This window comes from Phoxinus phoxinus (genome assembly GCF_949152265.1).
Source record: "Phoxinus phoxinus genome assembly, chromosome: 8".
Classification (NCBI taxonomy): Eukaryota; Metazoa; Chordata; class Actinopteri; order Cypriniformes; family Leuciscidae; genus Phoxinus; species Phoxinus phoxinus.
Genome location: NC_136883.1, coordinates 31,893,718 through 31,911,803, shown reverse-complemented (window position 1 = coordinate 31,911,803; position 18,086 = coordinate 31,893,718). Strand labels below are relative to the sequence as shown.

General features: G+C 38.8%; 1 protein-coding gene across 4 annotated transcripts in view; it reads right to left on the bottom strand.

Annotated features, from left to right (window-relative positions):
• The window catches only part of bcar1 (BCAR1 scaffold protein, Cas family member), an 88,543-nt gene that overhangs the window by 36,343 nt on the left and 34,114 nt on the right, over positions 1-18,086 (bottom strand). The window contains exon 1 of one of the 4 annotated variants that reach the window (XM_079620377.1): positions 12,260-12,539. The exons of the other annotated variants lie outside the window; for them this stretch is intronic. Within the exon in view, the coding sequence (XP_079476503.1) occupies positions 12,260-12,271 (12 nt within the window). The 5' untranslated portion in view covers positions 12,272-12,539. Of the gene's footprint in view, positions 1-12,259; positions 12,540-18,086 lie in introns of those variants that run through there. 4 annotated transcript variants of the gene reach the window in all.

The window sequence follows — 18,086 nt, the reverse complement described above, 5'->3', positions numbered from 1 at the left end:
GAGGAAAGAGAAAAGGGTTGAGTTTATATTCACAAATGATCACGCATTGTGGCAATGTGATCACAAGTGGACAGCACTAAATTCATGCTGATTCATTTTAACATTCTGCAGTAAAACACTAACATAAGTGAAGTTTGTAGTCACATCTTGTGATCAGATCACCCGAGATCTTACCAGGTGTAAACAAGGCTTGTGACTATAGTGTAATGCTACATTCCTTTTTACATTTTGTCGCTTCAAACCCCTTCCCGGCACATTTACACAACATGGACTCCCACAAGTGCGGCTGGTCTTTGACAGTAAAACAAATATTTGCAGCCCCCCTCTTTCTCTGGCAAAAACCCACTTAAGCCTGGCACTGTGCCAATAGACACGTGTATCACCCATCTTAATAAAGCCACAGTCAACCAATAGCACTCTATCACTGTCCTCTCAACAAATTCACAGCACTTGATTGGCTGATTGTGATCAGTCATTGCTACTGCAGAAACCCTCTAGAACTGTTCAACGAAAAAAAAAAGAAAGAGGGGAGTTTAGCTTCAATCAAGACACTCCACTATTCTGCTGTAACCCTCCCCTCTCGTATTGAGTGATTCAGCAGAGGGGCATAGTGCAGTAGAACAGGAAGGAATGGTTGATTTCCAACACAGTGCGCTCCATGTCCCCCACATACCCCCATCTACAGCTCTCCAACCGTGAGTTCACTGTGGTTTGCGAGAGTTTTGAGCTCAAGCTAACAGGTGATTGATGCAGTGCAGCAGATAGTCAGCAGGTGCTTGATTACTAACAGACCTCCCCTGTCAGGACACATGCTGCCTTCGAGTCATGTAGGAATGATCGTATTTACGAGATGAGCTCCGCATGAACGCCATCACAAAGTTGTGATTATCAGTGGGAAACTCACTTCGGACTGGAGGCATCAATTCATGGATCATGGAGGAAGCAATTTGGTATTTGTTGCGCAGTTGTCATTGTGAAGTTATGGTGACCTTGCAGGTATAGGTATATTGATGCAATATCAATAAAGCTGGTTCGAAAATTCAACTCAATTAGATGGTTTACGAGGTGGCTTGTATAGCATAATTCTCTGTGGCGGCATGAAAAAGATCAAATTCACAAGTGAAGTATCATTTTTGATCTAGTGCACAATGTGTGATCTTCGTATTCTTGAACTAGGGCTTAAAAGCTTCCTGTCTTTGTCATGGAAGTTTTAAAGAGAGAAAGAAATAAGAAAACGCTGAATGCTTTTTTAGGCAAAAATCACTTCACATCATAATTTTGACTTTCAGACTCATGAGTAGGAACTTACTAGGAGGTAAGCATCTTTATTTCCTTCTCTCCATTACTTACTAGACCAGGGGTCACCAAACTCGGTCCTGGAGGGCCGCTGTCCTGCAGAGTTTAGCTCCAACCAGGTCCAACACACCTGCCTGAAAGTTTCTAGTATGCCTAGTGATACCTTGATTAGCTGGTTCAGGCGTGTTTAATTGGGGTTAGAGCTAAACTCTGCAGGACAGCGGCCCTCCAGGACTGAGTTTGGTGACCCCTGTACTAGACCATTCACACAGCCTGACTCAACATTGAGACTAAAGTACATAAACTACTGTTCAATAGTTCGGGGTCAGTAATAAAAAAAAAAATAGAAATGAATACTTTTATTCAACAAAACCCTAAAAAACCTTACCGCCTCAAACTTTCATGTACTTCCCTGTTAATGTAAAAGTGTATTTTTGAGAATGTAGTCAGAGAGTTTGCCATCGGCACATCAGAAAACCTGATTCACAAATTCTGAAAACTCTGTGGAAATAGTACATTATCTGAGCACTTTGTTTTTATCATAATATCTAGGATAGTAGGTGATGTGAAACGCTTATTATGCACCTCTGTACACACACAGAAACTCCTCACTGCCCAACCTAGAAATGTGTCATACAAATTGCGCTTAGTGTAAATGTTTGGTCTCGTTTGCGTCGTTCTGTGCCAAAACAACGCAGACAGCACAGAAATGACGCTATCAGTGAGCACAATTCATTCCGCGTGAATCCCTCCCTGTGTGTTTTAAAGGTCTGTGTGGAGAGTGGCAGTGCTCTGATGAATGGTGTCCCTGTGCTCAGAGCTGGAGGAGAGAGAGGAGAGGCTCACGGAGGGCATATCTGACATATGAATGCCCTGCCTGTGCTGCCCGGGTGAGGGACAGTCCCTGTAGTGTCTCCCTTAAAGCCGGAGGACACCGAGGCTGGACACAATAGCGCCCGAGAGGCTTTACTGCCTGCGAGCAGCTGGTTGAGATGTCACCATGTAGTGCTGGCACACGCATACACACACAGAGCACTGATGCACGCATAGACGGAGGAATGCGTGAACGTACATGCACAAATGGGTGCATGCATACCTCCACAGCCTCCTCTATCCATTCATACACACAATGCCAACATAATGAGAAGCACTCAGACCAGCTGAGAGGGCTCTTTAACTCCATGGACTTTTTTTCCCCACACAGGCAGTTTAAGCCATTCTTTGGGAGTCTTTGCAAAGGAATGAGACAATCTGACCAGGGCTGAGCAGTATGAGAATGTTTTCTCTTCTAATACAACAGCAAAAATATATTACAGTATGAATGAGTGAATGAATGGGTGAATGTGAGGCAATATGTAAAGCGCTTTGGTGGCCATGGGTCTGTTAAAGCGCTATATAAATGCAGTCCATTTACCATTTAATAAAATATATTATAATATATGGATGGCTTATGCTGCACTATGCAGATTTTTGTATAGTCAAATACACTCTAAAACCAGTATAACAATCCTCATAATACCAGCTAACTAAAGCCTAAAATATCCAAGCTTCCTGTTTTAACCGGAAATATGTCAATTCAGCAAATAACAACGCAGGGTGTTGCTAGGCACAAGCAAAGCAGAGTTTAGTTGTTTACAGGTTGACAAGCAATGTCACAATTTACCACATTAATATTAAAACCATTTAGTCACAAACATATCAATTAGGTATGAATAATCTTGTCATTTGGCTTGCATCCAATAAGTCCAAAGAAAATATGAAAATTCTTTCATTTGTGAAGTATGAAATTCAACTACAAATGGGATAGAGTTACGCCCTTCCTGATTGGGCTGACAATAAAGAATAAATTAATTAGGTGATTGACGTTGCGGTTGCAGCGATTGGATAAAAAACCTTCAGAAAATAATTTTCTGTGACTTGATGTCTCGGTCTTTCTTCTCCCGTCTTATCTCACTTGCCTGCTCTGCCTTTAATAAGCAGAAGCAAATTGCAGTAGAAAAGGAGTAATATATGCTTTTCTGGGCTATTCGCCTCTCTTTTTTCACGAGAATATTTTCCTGCCAAGCAAAAAGACTCTGGAGGACTGATGACATCATGAGCTGTTGAACTTTGCCTCCATTATAGAAAGTATGCCAAGCCTCGCTGTCTGTCTCTTTCTGTTCCTCTCCCATTTCTCCCACAAAATTCCCCCTCTCTCTCTCTCTCTCTCTCTCTCTCTCTCTCTCTCTGTCGATCAGGACACTGGACGTTTAGAGAGTGATTCACAGGGGTTTATATGTAAGGGCGAGTCGATGACTCTGTGACAGTGAATGTTTTCTCATTTGTTGGAAATGCACACAGGAGAACACAAGCACATGAGCATTAAAGCAACAGCAGGAGAATAAATGAAGGAAAATAACAGAGATGGGGATATTTGACTATTGATCAATGGATCTATTAGCGTCTTCACAGCCCAGGATAAATCACACCTTCCATCTCCATCAATTATAAAGTAAAACGTTAAAGTACTGTGCATTAAACAACAACAGAAAATTAGTTGGTTCCTCAAGGGTGTTTTCTGGTGTACATCGTCATTTATCAAGCAGTAATTGGAAGCCGCTTTGAAAATACTTGGAGCTATTCATCACTAAATGCAGTTAAGCTGCAGACAAACTAAACTTTTTAAGAAAACTTAATGAGTCTTTCTGACTGATTCATTCAAAGAACCTGTTCAAGAGTCAATGATTGCTGAATTGAACTCTCTATGTTGTCCAATGTTGTCTTTGTATTAGCAATTAGCACAGATGGCTTCTTAAATATCTATAAATACAGTATATTATAGAAATATGTATAGTTAGATATCATTTAGTTTTATAATTTAATTTAATCATGGAGACAGAAAATGATACATAAATCTACTGTTAAGACTAGAAACACTCTAATTTATATAACCAAGTCAAAAACATAGTGACAAACAGTGTTACAAATGACTGAAAGTGATGTGTTACAATACTTCCTAAAAAAAAAAAATGAATTGGTTTAAGTTACTTTTTATGGAAAATAATGCGTTACGCTGCTTTTGTGTTACTTTTTCTCACCTGGGCTGGGCTTGGTTGTTTTTTAATAACACAAAAAGTTATATTTTTGGCAAATGTTTTATACCAAAAGTGAAATAAAGTGAATAAGCCTCAGGCCAATTCATTAAAACGATTAGACTTCCCAGTGGTCCCTAAGAAAGAGACATTTTAGGAGAGAGCAGTTTGTTCAACTATAAGTGTGTACATTGTAAAAATACAACATAACATTAAAGAAAATATAACACTTTAAAACACTACAATGCAGATTTTTTGAAAAAGCTGTTTTTTACTGGATAAGCTTCATTGTTTTGACAATAGCTGAGTTACTGTCACGCTACTGTAAGCTAGTTACTGGCCAACATGTAGGTCTTGTTTCAGGAATAGAGGCTTAAGATGAGTGGATGACGAGAGATTCGCTTCATTTCTCACTGGCAATCATCACCATGGAAATGTCCAGGTCAAACACTTTCCCTGTGGCTAGAGCACACAGAGACTGATGCTAAACTTTATTATCTCTGGAGAAAGACCGAGAGAATGGATGAAAGAGATGGAGGAAGAGAATGGAGAATAAAAGGAAACGTTCATCCATTTGCATTTAAAAGGGTCATGAGTGCGAGAGCGTTTTGCAGGCCACATGTTAAAGTGATTGCTCACTCTTTCAAAAGTGAATTTTTGAAGAATATCCTAGTCACTCTTTTCAATATAATGAAAGTGAATGAGGACTGGGGGTGTCAAATTACTAAAAAGCACCATAAAATGATCACACAAATGATCCACGCGACTTCAGTTTTATGGTGCTTTTACAATACTTAGACTGACATGAACGTGAGTAAATGAAAAAAGAAATATTTTTTGGGGGAAAACTATTCCTTTAATAATGGGGATAAAAGTGACTGAGAAAGAGGAAGATATTTTTTTGAATGAAAGAGAATTCCACAGGATGGACGGGAGAGGAAAGAGGGATGTGGACCTGTGAGAGAGGGAAGGAAGGAAGGGGCTGAGCGCTTCATTCAGACAGAGCCACTGAACAGGAGGTAATGTGCCAGCTGCTGGAGCGCGCTCTGTACAGACAGGCCAATGAGTGTGTGTGTGTGTGTGTTTGTTTGTATTGTTGTGTTGTGTGTGTTGATGGGGTGCTTTTGTCTGGTGCCTCTGCATGACCCCATGGGACAAACACTAGTAAAGTTAGCAAGGTGGGGGCAGGTAGTGTTTTTTTGTTTGTTATTGTGAGTGTGTGTGAGCTCATTAGCTTCAAGGACACGGATACAGTCTACGAACACCTCTACAACACAGCTATAGATCATCATGAACATGAGCTTACATATTATGTACAACATAACAGTTGTCACAGTGTTGTTATTGTTAACTAAAACTATTAAAAATTATTTTTGGTCATTCAAATAAAGCTTACATAAAATAAAATATACATATTAGATGAAAAATCGAATTTAAATAAAAAAAAAATCGGCTGTTTTAAAAAAATCGTCTATTTGGCTACTAACTGCCACTGTAATTAACAGGTTGAAGTTGAAGTACTAAAACTAATACTAAAACAGATTTATTTTAAAGTAAGATATTTAAAATTATATTAAAATACAGTATATATTTAAAAAATGACAAAAGTACACAATTAGTCAAACTTAAACTAAAATTAACATGAAAACTGAAAAAAAGCTAATTCAAAATATACTAAAATAGTATTTACATATTAATAAAGCTGGTTTGTCAGCTGTTATTAGAGTTATTTTTATTTATATAAAGTATCGATATTGGATCTTTTATTGTCCATGTCCACCCTCACTTAAAGTTAATCTTTAATGTTAATGTAAATTAATCTTTTAATATATTAACACTGTTAAATGTAATCTTTAGCCAATCTTAAAATTAATATTACATTTGTTTATACTGAACATCATAATGTTGTGATGCCTAATTTCACTTGTAGCATTTAAAATTATTCATTTTAGTTTACATTTTTTATTTGTTTATTACAATGTAGTATCGAATTTTTATATCAGACATTAAGTTATCGGCCATAATATGACAATAATTAAATAAATAAAAAATACATAAATATCACCAAAACTATAAACAAAAATGAACAGCCAGAATTGTAATATCAGTGCAGGCGGCCCGATCATAAACGAAAGGTAAGCTGTGCACCTGAGCGTTGACTGTTCGACTATCTTAAATCTTCCCACGTTTTGCTGATCAACATTCAGGTACAGTCTGACATATTGAACAGGCTGTACTTCTGTCCCTCATGGCATGGTTTTCGTTCGCACCAAATTGAAGATAGAGTCTCATCTGTCTAGGGTCTATTCTCATCACACATCCACCTCCCGAGCTCTGGGAGAAAACGTTCCCTACCTCATCAAAAGTTTTCATTGGTTTAAAAACAGATGGGCGCTGCAGACAAAACAAGGCATAAGACACCTGAGCCTGACCAAACAAGAACAAAAGCTAGACATTTTATCTGAACATATACACAACTCAGTAAGAGGCCTATACATTTTCCCATCTATATAGCGTCTCAGTCTTGGGTGTTATTTTGCGGTCTGCTTGTTATTTTGAGGGGCTTACTGGTTGCATAAGTAGCAGGTTGAATGAAGTAATTATAAGGCTGGTGAAGTTTAGAACGGTAAGCTGTTGTAGACACATTTTCAGACATATACACAAGGAGCAGACGCTGTATCAGACAGTAGCGATAGTCATCAGAGCTGAGATTCAGAGATGTGACTCAGACAGCCAGACGCGTGTTTGGACGTTTGCCGCTATCAGCTGTGTCAGTCATGCATGACACACAGACACACACATGGAAAGAAAGTCACAAAGAAATAGACCAACTAGTAATTTTGTCATAATTTATTAACCCTTATGCGGTTACAAAAATGTATGATTTTGGTATAAAAATCTCAATTTCTGTCCACAGAAACTGGTGAGTAAATGACCCCATAATTTTCATTTTTAGATGAACTATCCCTTTAAGATCATAATCAAGTGTCTATTTCTCTAAAACAGATTTCTCTGATGTATATGAACTGGCCGAATGTCTCTTCTACAAGATTAAATCATGCTGGAAGTATGCAATGTAAGTGGGGCACAATCCCACTCTATTCGCAGGAAGGGACATGAAAATCTCAACAGAAGAGAAGACAATAACAGAAGGTTGATGGCAGAGACAAACAGTGGGCCAGTGGCCTGCTCTATTTTCACTATATAGGTGAGTTTACAACAGACAAGACCAGACTTGAGTATTAACAACAGGCCTGCAAGGCTGGGAGGCACATAATTAATCCTTAGCTTGAGTGTATGTACAAACCTCCTAAGCAAAAAAAAGGACAATAACAGATGATACAGTCGCAGTTTACTACATAAATTTGAAGAAATATGGATTTATATGTCCAAGCATATATATAATCATATATAGTGTGTGCTTTCAACTGTGTTTGGCAGGATTTTTTTATTTTTTATGTTTTGTTAAGTCTCTTATGCACACCAAGGCTACATTTATTTGATTAAAAATACAGTAAAAATTGTAATATTGTGAAATATATACAATTTTCATATATTTTAAGATGCCATTTATTCCCGTGATGGCATTTTCAGCGTCATTACTCATTATTCCAGTCTTCAGTGTCACATAATCCTTCAGAAATCATTCTAATATGTTGATTTGGTGCTCACAAAACATTTCTTATTATTATGAATGTTAAAAAAAAGTTCAAAAGAACAGCATTTATTTGTAATGTAATTGTTTGTTTTTCTTTACAAAAAATTGCCATACCGTACTATAATAGAAATCTATGGTATGTCACATTTAGGGTGTGATCACACTTGGCATGTTTGGTTTGACATCATTTGAGTTAGTGTGAACGCTGCCATCCGAACCCTGGTGCGCACTAAACTAGTGGACTGAGACCGCTGAAAAGATGAGTCTCGGTCCGCTTCCAAACAAACTCTGGTGCGGTTCGAATGATATGTGAACGCAACACGGACCAAATACATGTAAACGAACCAAAAAACGGACATGATGACACAAGATGCATGCCTAAAAAGGACAGAAAGCTCTGCATACCTGTTTTTCCTCGTCATAGTCGTGATGTTGCCCATCACAGTTTGGTACAGGCATCAGAACAGAGTCTCGTCACAGATCTTCGTTTGAGTGTGACGGAGGGATTCCTGCCACTATTTTGACTCCTTTACACATTTGATAAGCTCTTCACGAGTTCTCAGCTGGTCAAAATACCATTATATGTAGGCTACACATACATGCGTGCATTTAGCCCAGCACACAGCATTGTTTTAGATGTTCGGTAAGTTCTGTCACGAAATATACAAAATAAAAGCTGACCAATCAGGTTGTGAACGTATCCATATGCCTTTAGGCGCGGTATATTTAGGTTTGGTGATAATGCAAATGTGAACGCTAAGCGGACCAGGATTTTTTTTTTTTTTTTTTGGTCCGGACCAAGCGAAGCGAACCGAAGTGTGAACACACCCTTAGATAGCCCAGCCAATGTGTTTGTAACATTCTCAATGCAAGACTAGACCCATCCTTTCATTCCTGAAACATTCCACAGCTTCAATTTAACACAGATATTAGCCCACATTCCATACCTTCTGCCCACCACACAACACACAGTCACACTTCCATATTGTCTACCTTTTCCATTTCATGTCCTCAGTACAGTTAACACTCAGACACACATGCACACACCACTGTTGCATGGTGCATCTCCAACTAGTACAGACATACTCTGTGATTCACAGCCAGGCAAAAATCACACCATTGCATCTAAATCCTAAAAACACACAGCTCATCCCAGAAACACAACTACACGCCTACATGAACTTAACTCTTAACATTCACCATCTATTTCACTCATGTTGACTGGAAAAAAAACAAAGACACCTCCTCTGCCCCTCCTTTTCTGGCAGGGTGAGGTTGCAACACACTCTTTAAAAAGCAGCTTCTTGTAGCTACAGGCTACGACTGAGTGTTGGTTTACTGCCAATGTTTTTCCACGGCAACACAATGCCGATGTGCTGATCTTTACGCCGTGATTTACAGAGCTGGGACGGTCAAAAAGAGACAAATGTGAGTGTAACAAGGACAAAGGGAATTCTCATAAGGACTACAACATGTGCTATAAACACTTTCCTTTTCACCCTGAGCGAAAGGACCTTCATCACTGCACAAACATGTCCAGAATCCTGCCTACGCCAAACAATAAATCCAAAAATGACAGCCTTCAATAGAACAAGATTATTCCTTTCCAGCACAGAGCGTCACTGCGACCTCAAACAGTCATTCCTTAAGTTCAATAACAGTGACAAGGCCATAAACTCTTGGAGGCTTGAGATACAAAGACAGGAAGAGGAGCTCTGACATGGAATGTGTACGACTACACACAGTGTGAAGCTATTGGAAAAATGATGATCATCTCACAATTGTATTGGAAACTCTTGTCTCTTAGTTGTCTCTTTGAAGAGTTCTCAGTCTTTGAAATAAGCTATTGTAGGTTATTTCTCATGCTCGGGGGAGAAACACAGAATCATATTCACTTTAAACTCAGGCAGCTAAACAACATCTGCTGCCCATGTTCAAAGAGAGTCAGGGGTATAGCAAGACCCACTGGAAAGAAAAATCACAAATAAGTTATCTTAAATGTCACAACTGTTTCTCTTTAAGAAATTAGGTTAAACCCTGCAGGAGAAAAACATATTAAACCAGCCTGAGCTGGTTTGCTGGTCTTAGATTGTCCCGGGGCCTGGTGGTCAGGATGGTCTGTTGCCTGGTTTGAGGAACTTTCCCAGCTAAACACCGACTTGGCCAGACTGGAAGACCAGCTTAAACCAGATAAACTCACCTGCCTGTAGCTTTCTAGTAATCCTAAAGAGCTTAATTAGCTGGATCAGGTGTGTTTGGTTAGGGTTGGAGCTAAACTCTGCAGGAGAGTGGCCCTCCAGGACCAGGGTTGAGAACGCCTGCTGTAATATATACTGAATATTTCTTATCAAACTCTTCTTTGACCAAATTACTAAGCTTTGTTATGCAAATGTTATAGCTTTATACTGTATGACAGCAGCTGTCTCAGTTATTTCAAAAGACATTTAGGAGAAACATCTGAGATATTAAATGAATCAGATGTTCCTTTGAAGAGATTATATGACTGTTTTAGGCATAAAATTCATCATATTTAAACTAAAACCCTGTCATACTCTTTTTAAGATGGTTTAATCTGTGTCAAATAAACTGGCCCCGATATTCAAATGAAGTGCAACTGGAAACCATTAACTAACCTAAGAGCAACTAATATGCTAAGATTCGGTTGGTAACACAGGATGTAACATATGAATATAGCCAAATGTCATGCCTCAAAATTTAGGAATCAAAGCATTTGTTCTGGTATTGATTAAAGGTCAAACCAGGAAACCTGTTTTGTTCTGATCCCACCTTGGTTAAATGTCTGTAAATGTTTTCTTGTAGTGCTTGATTTACTTTGGACCTCAATACTTCTGCATAACATGCGTAATGTTACCAAAGGGGTTAAATTTGGTCAGATCAGTGTTACTTCTACACAGCCTGATGTTGACATTCATGTGTGTATGATTATGAGGATAATGAGGATGAGGAGCAGGTCCTGTCCGTCAGACCCGCAGGAGAGGGTGTGGGGTTCAGGCCAGCGGTGGGGAATTCCTCCCTCTCAAACCCAAGAGCCGGAGGGTGAGTCAGGGTTGAGTCAGTGAGAGGCAATACAGGGGACATGGACTCAGGTTACTCAGATGTCTTCTGAAGAAGGGGTCTTTCTTTTATTTGAAGATCCCTAACACAACATGACTCAACATTCTTAACTTAGCAACTGATTCAGCCTGGTTACCTCAATTCAAGAGTGATCTCAATAAGCCAACGGCCCACTCACAAGAGTACGTAACTCCCCGCCTTCATCACAGACCACCTCAGGAGGAACCAATATATACTGACACTGGTTTCAACCGATTAAAAAAACAGACAGATTTGCCTTGGAACAAAAAAAAATGCAATATAATAAATGGCATACTCCTCATACTTCTTAAAAACCCAGTTATCATCTGTTTTCAATTCACATTATGATATTCAATGCACTAATAATTGACCATAACCATTTCAAGGTCAATTTCTATGGTGGGGGAAAATCCCAGCCTGTGCAGGGGGTGAATCCCAGTGTCCAGATTCCTCACAGACGGAAATACAGTACAGCCCAACTCTCACGTTCAAATACCAAAGCACTGTGTCATTCCAAACTCTTACAAGCTGAACGAGCGCCAATGCTTTCAAACAATGGCAAGGAACGGATGCTTCGGCCAGTCGCTTCATGCTGTTCTTCTCTCCCTCTCTTTTTTCTCTCTCTCCCTCCTTCTTTCCCCTGCTCCTTTCCATAAAACCTTAATCTTTCAGCTTTCTCCTGAGTCAGCAGAGAAGCTCACAGCGGCAGGGCTCCTTTTCCTTCCCTTCTTTCTCCCGTTACGCCTGCTTTCTCACACTCTCTCCTAAGCTTTCAAAACTCACTGCTCCTCAAGAAAAGAGATTTTTAAAAACCTCAAATGGAGCCGATATATTCTGATGGCCTTTTTGTAAAGTGGTATGGCAATTATTATTGCCTCTTTTAAGAGCTTTTTAAGCTGATAGCCTACTTGTTCTGATCTGTTGCTACTTAAAAAATGATAAAAAGTTAAATAAGACAAAAAGTATTAGATTGAAGTCAAATAAAAACTGAGAAAAACTAAAAAGTTAAAAGTGTCTCTTGTGTTTCTTCTGTCCACCATGACTACACTTTCCCATTCACTCCAGATACATTACCCGAGGGCATTTAGCATAACCAACTTAAAGCGTTCACACAACAACGAGAACAGCAAACACTCACCAGATAATTCATTTTCAGTCCCGCTGTGTGAGTCTCTGGGACTCCAGACAGCACTAAACTGCCTGAGATTTGACCCCCGATGAAAACTCCCTCGGACCGTCCAGCTCTTTGTCAAATCTCTCTGCGTCTCCGACGGGCAGAAAATCCGGGCAGCTCCTAACACATACTCCAATTCCGTGATGTCAGAGGGCAAGAATGAGACGGTCCCATATCCTTCTCTGTCTTGAACTCGCTCGCTCTCTCGGTGTCCGTCCTGTGCTCTTTCTCTCCCTCCCTCTCTGGCAAAAGGAGGAGGGAAGAACGCATAGGGTAACCTGACACCCGCCCAGTTCCTTCTCAAACCTGACATTCCCTCTCCCTGCTGCTGATTGGCTGAGGTCTCTGTTCTTATGTTAATGAGCCTTACCCTCTTCCTCCCCCTGCCTGTGAGGAATGTTTAGTGAACCTCTCTGTAGACCTGAGAAAGACACGGACATTTGGTTTTTTGGCCATCCGCTGTACCCCTCACACACAAACACACAGCTTTGTCTAGACCTTTTCCTTTAGCTTCAAACATTCTGTTTTCCCTTTGTTGCTCATCCTTTTGTTCTAGAAGTAAATCACCGCACACAACTCTTCTCTACTTCCTCAGGAGAAAACAAGCTAAACTCCATTGTCATTTGCAGTGTTTTAAAATATTTAAATTATTTTCAGTATATCTAACCTGAATTATTAAAGAACAATTAATTAAAAAAAGGAATGACTGGGTAGATGGATCCTGACTGAGAGGATATATTGTTTTTTACTTAACGTATTACTGAAGCAAAACTCTGTTGTCTATTTATTTTCTATCTTCATTTCAAATTAAATTAATCTAGTCATTTATGCAGTACAAATTATCGGGGGGGAAACTTGACTATTTTTCACATTAAAAAAAGACAAACGTTTTTTTTTTTTTTACTATAATAATAATAATAAATTCAAAAGTAATCCTGATTGCACATATATTTATTTAAAAATGAAATGACTCATGATAGTTAAGTAAATAAACTACGCTAATCCATTCATGTCAGCTTTTGTGTTCACAATTCACTCATTTCAAAGCATGACATCATTCTCCAATTCTCCAGTGAGGGACTGACCAGGTCAGGGGGTCAAATTGGGATCCACATTTAAATCAATGTGGTAAATAGGCAAAAGCTGCATGTCCTAACGGACGGTCTTCTGCAATTTACAAAACAGATAGAAATTCCAGTCCTCAGATGAAAGCAAGGCACAAAGTAAGACACCATTCCTTCCTAAAAGCTGGAATGTAAGAGAGGTGACAGAAGAGAGCCGCACTGTCCTCAAACTGCCATGACATCGTCGGCTGGTGCTGAGGTCAGGAGAGAGGTCAATGAGGTAGGGAAATCCTTCCTCAGTGGAAACCTCCAAAACCTGAACTGTCCTGCCAGAGAATATTCTCTAATTTTGACCTGAAAGCCAGTTTTGTATATCACTTGTTGATAGATGATTTGATAGATGATCCTGTGGAGAATATTTAGTAGAGGCTACCATTTTAATTTGGGATATATGCTTAAAAATCCTGTCTTTTTTTCTGTTTTCTGTATATGTTGTTCCATGTCGTTCCAAACCCCTATGGAACGCAAAAGAAAATATTTTGAAAAAGCATTTTTTTCACAAACAATTAATGCCAATTAGGTCCAAAGCCATATTGGGCCCCATTAACTTTCATTGTTAATGTGAGAAAAATACTGATATATTATTTAGTTTTGTCATACATTATAAAATTTTCTTTAATGTCCATTATGTACACTACTCAAAAGTTTGGGGTCAGTAAGATTTTTTAAATGTTTCTGAAAGAAGTCTCTTAAAAAATACAGTAAAAACTGTAATATTGTGAAATATTATTACAATTTAAAATAATGATAAAAATGTAATGAATAAAACAATTTTTATATTTTTAAAAATGCCGTTTATTCCTGTGATGATAAAGCTGGGTTTTTTTAGCATCATTGCTCCAGTCTTCAATGTCACATGATCCTTCAGAAATCATTCTAATGCTAATTTGGTGCTTAAGAAACATTTCTTATTATCAATGTTGAAAATGCTTAATGCTTAATATTCTGTGATACATCTTTTCAGGATTCTTTGATGAATAGAAAGTTCAAAAGGACAGCATTTATTGAAATTCAGCTAATCGTTTATAACTGAATATTTTGTTTTGTAGACAAAACTTTTAAAACTTTTGTCTTTACAGACATTTTGATCAATCAAATGCGTGCGTCCTTGCTGAATAAAAGCAATCATTTATTTTCTTCTTTTTTATCTTACTGACCTCAAAGTTTTGAACGGTAGTGTATGTATATTATCTTGCATAAAAAATAAAATGATGCAAGACAAGCTTTTAATAGCTACAACAATGGTGTGTTGCACAGCGATGATATCAAACACCAGTGCTTTTAATGCCTGACCTTGTGATCGTGTCACAGGTAATTGAGTCGTCAGTGTCCCAATGTTTAGCGTATCAAAGCCCTTTTAGTACCCAAATTCATGTTCACACGATTCACATTTTAGAGAGTGGGAATTGAGACACAGTCACCCCCCACCCCCACCCCAAACCTAAACGACTACAATCCCCTGAAGCCCATGAATCTGAGGCCGTGAATTACACTGCACAACTGGTGTCAAATCAGCACGATTCTCCCTAATTGAAAGTGCCGTATGAATCTGAATCCCTTATCTTCACGCAGTGGCTGTCTTCTCAAGCCACAAGGTGCCGTGTCTGGTCTCCATGACAATTGAGCAGCACTTCATCTCGCACTGCGGGGTGTCTGCTACGCAAGATGGATTTCGATGGTTGAGACGACATTCGCTCCTTCTAACGTTCTCTGGGATGTTTGTTATTTATTTCCGTCAGCTAAGCCTGAGTGACATCAGAGCTGTCATTGAAATTAGCAAGTGTGCATGGATTTTGTCATCATAGAGATTAGGCTATCACATCAGACATCATTTCAATTAGCGCCCCAACCCCTCTCGCTCTTCAGCTAATAAGCCCCCTCCGTCAGCGCCCACTAATCACAATCCTGTTATATATTAGAAAGAGGCGGGTGTTGGGCGATGCTCGTCTGGAGGTGAGAGGTCTAACTGCCTGTCACAAAGCACTAGACTGGTGAAAATGAGATAATCTTTTCTGTTTTCCGCTGCACGTTTCGTTAAAAGATTGAAATCGTTCTATATTAAATATTCAATGGCTAGAATATGAACATCTTCCATACCGTAGCCTCTGTTGGATAGCTATGGCTCAGTGAGTGTGGAACAGTAGGTCCATTGTGTCCGAGCGGCCCGGTCTCGGTTTGGTCAGGCTGTCACACCTACGCACAATGTTGTTCAGCTGGCAGTGTTTCGGCTCTGGAACTGTGACCGCTGCCCCGTGGCCTCTGTAACCCGCCGCATGCCGTGCGTGTCATGAGATTCAGGGCAATCTGGCAAGAAAAGCTCAGCCCAAGTCGGATCGGACACAGGCACCCCAGAACAGACCAAGCATTTAGAGATACAGATGAGGGTCAGATAATGTGAATATGGAAATCCCATTTCCCTCTGAACCAGCCCATGGTAATGTCTAAAAAAAAATTATTCTCTTCTACACTGAACCATTCCAAGAAGTAAAACATCTCTGTTAGGTTTTCTCTACATCAGTCCTCTAAATTCCAGATGAATCTGCTGGAAAATTCTGGTGGGAAGGTGAACTAGGCTATATCTCAAAATAACAGGATGATTTATTTAATAAAGCCAAGCTTCAAGAATGAGTAGAATTTAAAACACTAGGTCTGTAGGAACAGCACAGTACTTTATCTTAGGTTATACTACGGGGCTGTCGAATGCTTGATTCTGATTGGTTGACGAACATTCTATGGTGTGCAATTATTTTCAGGGAAGTAGTAGAAGTTCCGGGCAGGTCTTGACCACAGTGCAGTTCCATTTCACCTAGCCAAATGATTTCAGTTATTTCAAAGGTCTTTACAGCCTATAGAACCAAAACCCAAAATGACACTGACCTAGCAAATAAATATGGGAAAAAAATATAACAAATTATTTCCAAGTTGTTAGCAACGGAGGCTTGGGATGAGATGCGTAAGAAATTAGTCCCACACACAAAAGCATTTTAAGGAGAAAAACCTGACAAACGTTTTAAAAAACATCATCTGAACAATGTTTTGAGGTTTGGTAACCATAGTATAAACAAAATAATTGACTATTATTCGAAAAATAATGCACACCTGAGGTGTAACGGCCATTACCACCTCGGGTGTGCATTATTTTTCTAATAATTCAACGGCTCGTCGTCAATTATTCCATACTTTTTACTATTATTATAATAAATATAAAATTATATAACATACAAATGTATAAGATTTAACTTTTTGGTTTTGTATTCAATGTTCCTCATTGTTCCTCACAAATTTTCACATTGGTTGGAATTTTACCTTAACCGTTTTTAATTGGTAGATGTCACACATTCTATTTGAATTAACAAACTGGTTGATTTTAAATGAACATGGTTTTAATTTTGTTTTTAAAGTAGGGATGCACCGACACTGGCCAATACAATAAGACAATAATTATAAGTTATGAACGATAAATGATAAATGTCCAAAAAAATGAATACAATTGTTTTCTAAATTAATACAAAAATAAAACACCAAAAAATTAAATAAAAAACAATCATTTTGAATGCTAAGTGAATTTAGACATCACAACATTATAATGTACAGTATGAAAAATAAATATAAATTTTGAGTTTTTAAAGAACAAGTGGGTGTTCGATTATGGCAAATTTTATTCTAATTTGTAAAAGAAAAAAATATATATATAAATTCTGCAAAAAAAAAAAAAAAAAAAAAAACCTGTATATTGTCCTATACCAATATGATACTGAAAAATTGTGCATTCCTCATTTAATAGAATATTTAACTTTGAAGGGATTTTTTTTAGAAGTTTAAAATTTTCAGGCTCCCCAATCAACAAGTGTTGCTTCCCTTCTCCAATAATCTGAACCCATCGATATCCTGACATGACCACAATATGGCAGTGACATATGACATCTTTATGGCTTGTTATGATGAATGCTTTGAAAAGTCTGGCTAAAATAATCCCCAAGATCACTGTCAAAGTCAAGAGAAACATTCAAAGCATTTCCTGAGTCTGAATGAAGGCTGTATTGGGAGAGTAATTCTTTGGTGCCACATCATCAAGAATTACTAATGCAGCTCCTGAAAACAACAGCAGCGGCATCAGCATCCTGCCCATGATGCACTGCTCTAGTCTCTGCTCTGAGAAAAAAACAATGCACATCCTTGTATTGAGACATCCGGCCCCCTAGCCAACAGCAATATTCATGCAGCTTTGAAGGACAAAGGAATAAAGAGTTCCTTTCTTTGTTGGGACTGTCAGGCCCGCTGCGCAGTCTGTCACCGAGGTCTTTTAACTACTTATGACGAAGGAGAGAGAAAATCCTCAGCCACACACTGTGTTTTCATGTGAAAACACACACACACAGACACACACACACACACACACACACACACACACACACACACACACACACACACACACACTTGCTGAAAAGCACAAGTCTAAATAAACACACAAACATGTACTACACAAAAATGACAATGATTTGTCCTACAGGACACTGCAGCAGATGCAGTAACCGGCAGACAGGCAGCTTTCCAACCCCCTCTAGAGTGTTTTCGGTCTTCCCTTATCCACAAACGGAGGATGAGCGCCTGTATTTGTACAAAACAGGAAAAAACAAGACCTAGCCCCTATGAAAATCAATCCCAAT